At 43.4% G+C, this 10,813-nt stretch overlaps 1 protein-coding gene across 1 annotated transcript; it reads left to right on the forward strand.

Annotated features, from left to right (window-relative positions):
* The first annotated feature begins 9,114 nt into the window (after nt 1–9,114).
* Nucleotides 9,115–10,059, forward strand: LOC140070013 (olfactory receptor 5V1-like). Its single transcript, XM_072116346.1, has one exon. The coding sequence runs from the start codon at nt 9,115–9,117 to the stop codon at nt 10,057–10,059; it is 945 nt and encodes a 314-aa protein (XP_071972447.1).
* The last annotated feature ends 754 nt before the right edge of the window (nt 10,060–10,813 follow it).

The following is a 10,813-nucleotide window of genomic DNA, read 5'->3' on the forward strand; positions in this document are numbered from 1 at the left end:
GGCATTTTCTCGAGCTGGCGAAATACTAGTGCGAACAACGAGCAGTTTCGAGTACGCTAATGCTGGAACGAGCATCAAGCTCGTACGAGTGTGTTCGCTCATGTCTATTTATTTCCTGTTTCGACCTGCTAATCCATTTTTGTGCGGCTGACAAGAATGTCAAGGCTGATGCCCTGATGTCAGACCTGCTCTCCGGAAGAGTATTTTATCTTGCTGACATTCTTCTCCTGTGGCTGGGCACCCTGGGGTACAACGCACTGTGGCCCTCATCTCCCGCTGCTACTGGTGGCCAGATCTGGTCCAAGATGTTCGGGAGTTTGTGGGATCCTGCTCCTCCTGTGCCTGCAAAAAAACCTCTCTTCTCAAACCGGCTGGACTGTTACTGCCGTTGCCGATACGCAGTCTCCCGTGGTCCCACATCGCAATGGATTTTTTCACCGATCTGCCTGTCTCCTCGGGCAGTGCTGTCATCCGTGTGGTCACGGACTGGTTTTCAAAGATGTCCCATTTTTTTCCCCTTCCAGGTCTTCCATCTTCTCCACAGCTTGCCAGTCTATTCTTCAAATATATCTTTCGGCTGCATGGTCTTCCTATGCACATCGTGTCCGATCGAGGAGTTCAGTTTGTGTCAAAATTCTGGAGTTCCTTGTGTAACCAACTGCAGGTCAACCATGACTTTTCTTCTGCCTACCACCCTCAGTCTAATGGTCAAGTAGAGAGGGTGAACAAGACTTTGGGCTGCTACCTCTTCCACTTCATCTCAGCCCGTCAGGACAACTGGGCTTACCTACTACCTTGGGATGAGTTCTCCTACAATTCCCTGGACTCTGGGTCTACTGCTCGGCTTCGTTCTTTGTGGTCTATGGACGTATTCCTAACTCTCCTCTTCCGCTATCTACTCCCTCTGATGTCCCTGCGGTAGAGGATCTGGTGCAGGACCTCAAGTCTCTTCTACGAGCTACAGACCGTACCAAAACCCAAGCTGATAAAAAATGTCAAGCTCCTCCTGTCTTCTCCCTGGTGAAAAAGTATGGTTGTCCTCCAGATACCTCCGACTCAAGATACCCAGTTACAAGCTTGGTCTTTGGTCCCTTTGAGGTAATCAAGCGCATCAAACAAGTGGCCTGCAAGCTCTGCCTTCTTCCATCTATGTGCGTCCTGAACTTCTTCCATGTATCCCTCCTGAAGCTAGTCATCTTGAACCGCTTCTCCCAGCAATCCCTCCTCCTGTTCCTGAAGTGGATTCCCCAGATGTCTATGAAGTTAAGGAGGTACTGGATATGAAGTTTGTGAGGGGTAAGCAGTTCTTTCTTGTAGACTGGAAGGGGTTCGGGCCTGAGGAGAGATCCTGGGAGCCTGAAGTCTCTCCTCCAGGGGTTTCCTGGGTCCAAGGAGAAGAGGGGGAAGCCGAGGGGGGGATGTATTGTCACAGGTGCTGTCAGGGACACTAAACTCACCTCCCCTGGCTGCAGTGGTAGCCTCTCTGGCTCACGTGGCTCGGCCAGCGTCCCTGTCTCCTAGGGCGCATGTGCGCCGTCTCACAAAGATTTAAAGGGCCAGCATGCCGATAATTGGCGCTGGCCTGCCAGAAGTTCCTGCCCCTTCCTGTGACCCTTGCCGGATCTTTGTGCCTCACAGCCTTAGAGAAAGCTGCCTAGCGATTATTCCTGTTCCTCCATGTTGCTGGGATTTCTGCTCCTGAGTCCTGTGTTGCCATGTTACCAGTGTTCCTCCATGTTGCTGTGTTCCTGCTCCTGAGTCCTGTATTGCTGTGTTACCAGTGTTCCTCCGTGTAGCTGTGCTCCTGTGTCCCGTATGCCCATGCTCCCATTCCCATCTGCCTGGACCTCCCGTTGCTGACCCTGGATTGGACTTGTCCCTGCATCTCTGCTGCCTACCTTCACTCTGTGCCTGGACCCAACCACGAGACTGCCCTCCGTTAAGGTACCTTGACCTCGGCTGCCACCGCAGGCTAGTCGCACCTGTGGAACGACTTGGTGTTACTCTGCTACAGCAAGTCCAACCCGCTTTGTGGTGGTCTCTGGTGAAAACCAGGTGCCACTTAGACTCTGGTCCCAGGTGTCGGCTAGTACCACCTCCCGTTGTGGTCCAGGGGATCCACACATCTCTCAGCGGTGTTAGAAGATGAGGCATATGACCCAGAGGCACCATGGCAGTATGCAGTGGATATGGAGGGCGGGTGTCCCTCAGAGTCACTTGCGCAGATGGCCCGCAGCATGCTGCTGTGCTTAACTAGTGACAGCCGAATAGTCAACATCCGGCATAGGGATGAGTTTTGGATCTCCACCCTCCTGGTGCAAAAAGGGTGACTTTTTTCCACCTGCCGAGAGGGTGAAACAACTGGCGTACTATAGAGAAACACTGTGCAGACAGTTGGCCGATGACTATGTGCGCCATTCTTATGCCTCTGTCAGGTCTGACCAGGGGATTCCTGGCAGTCATTGCTCAGGTATTACTGACATGGATGCTGTGGGGAGATAGGGGGGTAGGAGCAGTAGCAGCTCCATCAGCAGCAGCTGCATGAGCAGCTTCCTTCACCCGTCTAGTGAGCAGGGTAGCTGCCGCCACTAGCAGGAGGACATGGATCAGACCCTGGCCAGCAGGTGGTGGCCTACTTGGACAGCACTCTACAAGCCCAGGTAGAGGATCCACTGGACCACTGGGCAGCCAAACTTGATGCGTGGCCGCAACTTGCAGAGTTTGCAGTAGAGAAGCTGTCCTACCTAGACAGTAGTGTGGCATCAGAACGGGTGTTCAGTGCGGTGGGGGCCATCGTTAGCCATGGGAGAACCCGCTTGTCCATCCATCTCTGGAGAAACTGACATTTGTCAAGATGAATCAGGTGTGGATCGGCCAGGATTTCAACACACCAATGCCTAATGCATCAGATTAGATCAACCATGATGCCTCCCCCAAACGTTGAGAAATGAGTTTTGATTCTAACTACCTGCCTCAACCACTATTCTGATGCTGCCAACCACTTGATTCCACACATCTGCTGCCAGTTGCTCCATCTGCCTCCCACCATCTTTACCAGGGACTGGAATTGTCACCCACCTCCACAAACTGTCATTGTGCCACTTTCCGACCTCCTGCTGCTGCCAACACCTTCACACTCATTGTGCCACACTGGGGCCTACCATGTTGCTGCTACCACCAGAATTTGTCATTGTGCCACTCTGCGGCCTACTCATGCTGCTGCCAACTGACCTCGGTCTCCCTGGAACACCATGTGATTTCCATAATGCTGTTTTCACCCTCCATCGCTCTTTGACGTTGCCACTATGTTTGGTTTTCCCCCTCATTTCATCTGTCAGAAGGAATGAAAAGCTTCAGGATTGATAGCCAAAAGCAGGAGTGTACACAGAACACAGAGGACATGCAAATATCCCATTTACTGGTCATCTCTGTTCTGGATCCACTCCTGTTTGTTTTTTTCTTTAGCAACACTGATGGATTATTTACTGAACAGGTTCTGTCATCATCTATGGGATCATCTGATGTCAGTCTAAAAAGAGTGCACTCTTTATTGTTATAGTGGGATCTTGGCCCTTATCTCAGTCCTTTCGAGCCGGCACAGACGTTACCTTGTCAGGCTGCGTTCCTGCTTTGTTTATTTGGTTAAGTTGGCCCCTGTAAGTGCCCATGGAATTGAAAAGTGAAGCGATTCTAAGAGCGACGGCTGTCATGTGCGTGTCATACTAAAACACAGCATTGTTTGAAGACCAAATTACTCTCCCTATGCATATTTGAACATGTCACAGTGTTCTACAACATCCTACAGGCTCTCTGCAGCCAGGAAGTACCTGTTTTTAATGTAATTTGCTATGATTTGATTCGGGTCGAATCGATTTTTTTTCAGAAAATCCGGCAAACTCGGCGAATCGAATATTTGAAAAATCTGCCCATCTCTAATAATAACGTCTCGTGCACCTGCATGTCCATCACAAGACCATGGACATATTTCTATCCCCTGCAAGTAAACATATAATCTTTCTCTAAAATAACAGCAAGAACAGATCTAGAACACAGCATTGATACAGAAAGTATATTGAAAAATTGTATAATTTTTTGAAAGTAGACAACCCCTTTAAAAATGTTATAATGTCTCCAGGTCATCGAAATCCTCTTCGGTCATAGGAAAAGAGGGAGAAGATACAGCTAGAGGACAAGGATATCTTATACCTGTGCACCAACCCGTTGCGCCAGGCTCAATGTTGAGGATTCAGGCAGGGGAGAGATATACTGCAGTGGGGGGTACAGATGGGAATCCGATGGTGTATTATGCAGGGGAGTTAAAAAAAATGGGAGCTCTGTAAAGCGAAGTGTCCATTCAAACTCCTGAGGGTCAGTTATTCTGAGACAATTTATATCCCTATATGTGGATGGGAATCCAGGTCCTTTTGTTTCTAAAGTTGTTTAACTACCCAGGGTCAGTTATTCGGAGACTATATATCTAGATGGGAATCTAGGGTCTTTTGTCATTTCCCACTTGCTTGAGGAATGCTGCTTCATAGTATTATATTGATCTGGATGACAAGATGGTTTGGTCAAAGCTTCAGAAGACCTGCGCCTATTGTTTGCTGCAAGTGCTGCCGCAAATTATTTGTCATATTTTGTATACTACACTATAGGTTCCATCCAAATTGTATATCATTTAAAACCTCTTTGGTGGGCTAGGTATTGGAGAACTAATTTTTTTTATTTCCTGTGGTAAATGGCAAAATTTGAGTAGTTTCCTACCATATCCCCATTGGCATATGCCATCATGAACGACCAATAATTCTACCCTATCCTCCTGTTCGAGTGAGCCCTGCTCCAATGCTCTATTTACAATGAGGCTTGCTGAAATTGTCTTGTACAAAGTTTGTTGACAAAGAAAACTTGTGTTCATATAAAGTTTAAAAGAAATAGACCTAAAGATAAACATTCTACTTCTTCAGATAATTTTATTCATTCCTAGGAGGACCGGATGTCTGGTGGCTCATTATTATCACTGAGCGCTCTGAATATCGTGGCAAAGCTCCAATCACTCATCTACATGAAGAAGGAAGATCATTGTCCTAAATACTATAAATACGGTAATGCTAGTGTCCAGCAATTAAATTTTTTTTTTAAGACAACAAGACGCTTCACCATTACAAGCAGAACAAGATGTAAGAAATCAGTCATGCAGAATTTCTTTCTGAAAATCAAAAAATCTTGAAGTTAGAATTATTATCCTTATTCTTATACTGAATGTTATGACATAGCCGCTTGCTTGTTGGACTTATAACCGGATGGTGTTCAGTTAATTAGAACCTGGAATTGTAATTCTAAGTCATTATGATAAAATAAAGGGTTTAGTTAAACTCTAAAACCAGCTCATCTCTGTGTTTTTTTTTACGAGGATTGTTCATAATCTCTTGTATATGGTATAAAAACAATTTTTTTCCTAAACAAAAACAAGACTCAAGATAGGAAATACAAACCATAGACTTACATGTCTCTATTTTGCATATTTTTTTGGGATCCTTTCTTAACCAAATTGCGTTGTGTATAATATCTGTAAGTAATATTTTTCTTAGTCAATTTACAATCGGTAAAGCAGTGTGTACACTGCCAGCACCTCCACCATGTAAAGAGTGGTTACAGCATCTTTTCTTTTAAGTGGTGCTTGACTTTCATGTTGGTGAGTGCCGTCTTCTCTATATTCGGATAACAGCACCCTGCTGCCCTATTCGGTAGCTGGTGAGAAAACCCTTATGTTGCAGCACAGGTCCGATGCTGGATGAGAAATCTGCCATTGGGTAAAACTGTCTAGTCATATTTTGCACAAACTATTTTAGTTTATGCCAGAAACTTGAGCCAAAATTCTGGCGCATTATTTTTAGCACATAGACTTTTTGGCACGAAACAATGCCCCTTTTTATTGGCCACTACCCTTTTGTCGTAAAACTGTCTAAAAAACCCTTGGTAAATGTGGGGCAGTTTTTTTATGCAAATTACAATAGAATTCTGAAGTAAATCAGATTTATAAATCTCCCCCAATTTTTTGGGAATATTTATTTCTGCTATTTCAAATAAACTTCTGTCTTCCCATTGATATGTTGGACGAATGTACATACATTGGGGGTGATTTCACAATGTCTTTCAGGTTCCGCCAATTTCTAGCCGGAAAACACTAGTCTTTTGCTGCGCCAGATTTATCACTGTAATGATGAATCCCGGTGCAGGATAAGACTGTCGGTTCCTAATTTAGAGCTAGTTTTAGTTGATCTAAACTGTGCAGCAGAATTTTGGGCTCATGGACGATTTCCTACAAGCCATGCCCCTTTCATACCTATTTCCCCAAAGGCCCTTTATTCGGACAAGTCAGAAAACTGCCAAAAAACGGTCTAAAAGCCACAGATAACTGTGGTGAAAGGCATTTTAGAAAGTGTTTTTGGCACAAAACCACCTGAATTGTGGCACAAGTGCGTTAATAAATCCCCCCCACTATCTTTATGGTTTCAAAGCAGATAAATACAAATACACAGAATATTTGAATATTGCTAAATTTGGAAGTGAAGTACATGGTTTACTTTAAAGTCAATTTCATACAAGTTTTTTTGGTCTGTTTTTAATTTCTCAGAAAAACATAAAAACAAGGGTATCTCCTTTCCAAATTCTTGCTACTGAACATATTTTGAAATCTCATTTTCCCTATGTTTTCCTATTTGCCATTGTTGTTTTCTTGATGATGATATGGTGGATACCATACTATGTTATTGGTGTTATTTTCTTTACTTTTTGCCATTAACCTCATCCACTGTTTCGACCTCCTGACTGGGCCACATTTTTCAGACCTGACAAGTATCTCTTTATGTAGTAATTACTTTGGAACATGTTAAAGTATCTAGGGAATTTTGAGACCACTTTTTCCAGAATTTTTGATAGAAGTACATATTGGTCAACACGTTTTGATTTAAAATAAAATCATGAAAACTTGAATTTTTTTTTCTTTTTGTTTCCTATAATTCCTTTCTTTTTTGAAAGATAGACACACCCCTCAGATTGCTAATTTACCATATCTCAGCTTTATGCTTGAATCATTTATAAATGACCACATACCTTAGAACGTTTAGAAATCACACAGCAATTTGTTGAAAGTTAAATTTACTTTCCAACTTCTTAAAGAACATCAAAAAACGATATATTAGAACCTTCCTGTAAGATGACCCATTTTTTAATATTGTACCCCTCATACTGTTCAAAATGAATTTTATTAAGCCTGTTAGGAATAAATACAAAATAGAGGTAAAACATAGAATCTTAAATCCTTTCAAAAACACATTTATATGCCGCCCAAAATTTGCACATTTACAAAAAACACTCTTCATCATTTAGTGCACAATCCGCTATGGGGATATAGCGATATAGTGGGATAGTGATTATTTGGATTATTTGCTACATAGAATTTAGTGACAGAAGAAAGAAGAAATTCCCCACCCCCTTTGCTTTGTTATGTCATTAAGGGACAACTTTGGTGCCTTACACAGCATTGGCAGAGCACTGGAGGGACATATAAACCCCAACAATGGTTCACATTTTGGAAACAGCACTACTCAATGCAGGGTACATGTTGACTCCACAGATGATTACCAAAAATGAATGTACAATGACTGGTAAAAGGGAAAATTTCTACTATTCACTGTGCTAAAAATATAAAGATAGCAACACAATGCTAAAAATTAGTTCTCAAATGAAAAGCCCAGGATCCCAGATTTCCCCGACCTGTGGGTCACTTTGGGTGTGTTGGGGCAGAAAGAAGGGTGGTCAGGCAGAGACATGAACTCCCCGCCCTCTGCATTTACCATAGGCTTCACCAGAAAACTGGTAGAAACTATAGCAGAGATCTCCACCATTCCAGACCTGGTCTTAGGTTTGAACTGATGTAGATTGCGCTCGATCTGCTCAGAGGCCTCTTAGTAAATATGGGTGTCTGAGCTCTGCCTGGGGAATTTTATTACTGACATTTGAAACACCCGTCTTAAAAATTCCCTCCATCCATCCAAATATTAAAGCAAAATGGCAGACCTCCAAGCTTCGGTGTAGTATTATTCAAAAGTAACCATTGTAATGTTTTAGCTCCTGAAGTCTGGCTTGATGTGGGGAGCTGAAACAATGGGGCAGATTTACTTACCCGGTCCATTCGTGATCCAGCGGCACGTTCTCTGCGGAGGATTCGGGTTCTGCCGGGATTCACTAAGGTAGTTCCCCCGACGTCCACCAGGTGTCGCTGCTGTGCTGAAGTTCATCGGAATGCACTGAAGTTCACCAAGCCGGGCCGGGTGCAGGTAAGCGCGTGTCCATCGACACTTTTTTTAATGCAGCGGTTTTTCCAAATCCGTTGGGTTTTCGCCGGCAACGCACCCCGATTTCCGTCGCGTGCACGCTGGCACCACAATTCGATCGTATGCGCCAAAAACCCGGGGCAGTTCTGGGAAAATCGTCGCAAAACTGAAAAATTCTGGTACCCCGCCGTAAGAACGCGATTTGGGCCCTTAGTAAATGACTCCCAGTGAGTTAGTTAGTCACTTGTGAGTAAAGGTACACAGAAGCTTGGAGTCCCGCTATTTTACTTGATTTTATTATACACTGAAAAATCTGGGGCTCCATTTTTTTTTTGTATGGTTCAGCACTGCAGAGCACCAAATTGCTTCCAGGATTTATTTTGTTATTTACCATGCAGAAAATAGGAGACTCAAATAATATATAAAATATCCCTTGATAAGATTTACACCCCTAAGGAATTTCTTAAGGGCAAAAGTCAGCCTTTTGAGCTCAGATTGAAAAACAACAACAATGTGTAGAGCCACTTCCCTTTTTAATGTCACCTTTAAATCTCAGCATTTGGTCTAATTTTCAGCCATCAGGATGTAGTATGCAGCTCTGTATATGAAGACAAATAAAATAGATAATTGTAGAGACTACAGTTGGAAGCTTTAAGCCAAGAAGGTTAAAAAGCTTAGAAAAGTTCTCTATAAAAACTACAAAATCTGGTTGGTTGACTTGAGTCTATTTGTTGATAATTACAGTTTTGATTCTTTGTTTGAGGTTCTGGGTGTTCTAATGGAGAGTTATAACCAAACACTTCCAGGTATATTCTACCTGATTGGATTAACTACTGTACCTCACCTCCAGGTCATAGGATTCCTTATTTTCGTGATGATGTATATTCTCACATTGGTAGGAAATTGTCTTCTTCTCATCACAGTGAAGACCAGCCCAACATTACACACCCCTATGTACTTCTTCCTGAGTAATCTCTCTATCATTGACATCTGTCTCTCCTCCAGCATTGTTCCTGTACTCCTCATAAATACTCTATACAAAGATAAGAGCATTTCAGTTGAAGGATGTGTTGTCCAGATGTTCTGCTATTTAGTATTTTCGGCCGGAGAGTGTATCTTACTTGCTTTCATGGCTTACGATAGGTTTGTAGCCATTTGTAGACCATTACACTATAGCAGTATTATGAACATGAGGGTATGTGTTACTTTAGTGTTAATTCCATGGATTGTTTCTTCCATAAACTCCTATATACAGACGTACATCACCTGGACACTTCCTTTCTGCAGGACTCATCATATTAACTATTTCTTTTGTGACGTACCTCCCCTCTTAAGAATGTCCTGCAGAGATCCTTGGCTTAATGAGATATCAATGTATGTGGCATCTGTGACCATTGTTTCGGGCTCTTTCTTCTTGACTTTAGTTTCCTATGTTTACATCATCTCCACCATATTAAGGATAAAGTCTTCACAGGGAAGACGTGCAGGTTTTTCTACATGCACCTCCCACCTCACTGTTGTCACCCTCTATTTTGGAACCCTCATGTCCGTTTATCTTCAGCCTCCATCTTATCACTCTCTGGAGAAAGACACGGTTGTATTTATTCTCTATACTGTGGTCACCCCTATGTTGAATCCCATCATCTACAGCATCAGAAATAAGGAGGTTAAGATTTGTATAAGAAAGAATATAAAAAATTGTGAAACTCTCAAAATGTTCTGATGTTAGTTGATGTTAACAACTTAAAATTGTCCAAACTCCAACTAAGCAGCTTATACACTCACCGGCCACTTTAATAGGTACACCTGTCCAACTGCTCGTTAACACTTAATTTCTAATCAGCCAATCACATGGCGGCAACTCAGTGCATTTAGGCATGTAGACATGGTCAAGACAATCTCCTGCAGTTCAAACTGAGCATCAGTATGGGGAAGAAAGGTGATTTGAGTGCCTTTGAACGCGGCATGGTTGTTGGTGCCAGAAGGGCTGGTCTGAGTATTTCAGAAACTGCTGATCTACTGGGATTTTCACGCACAACCATCTCTACGGTTTACAGAGAATGGTCCGAAAAAGAAAAAACACCCAGTGAGCGTCAGTTCTGTGGGCGGAAATGCCTTGTTGATGCCAGAGGTAAGAGGAGAATGGGCAGACTGGTTCGAGCTGATAGAAAGGCAACAGTGACTCAAATCGCCACCCGTTACAACCAAGGTAGGCAGAAGAGCATTTCTGAACGCACAGTACATCGAACTTTGAGGCAGATGGGCTACAGCAGCAGAAGACCACACCGGGTGCCACTCCTTTCAGCTAAGAACAGTAAACTGAGGCTACAATTTGCACAAGCTCATCGAAATTGGACAGTAGAAGAAAAAGGTTGCCTGGTCTGATGAGTCTCGATTTTTGCTGCGACATTTGGATGGTAGGGTCAGAATTTGGCGTCAACAACATGAAAGCATGAATCCATCCTGCCTTGTACCAA

The sequence above is a fragment of the Engystomops pustulosus genome, chromosome 7, assembly GCF_040894005.1.
Source record: "Engystomops pustulosus chromosome 7, aEngPut4.maternal, whole genome shotgun sequence".
In the NCBI taxonomy this organism is placed as follows: domain Eukaryota; kingdom Metazoa; phylum Chordata; class Amphibia; order Anura; family Leptodactylidae; genus Engystomops; species Engystomops pustulosus.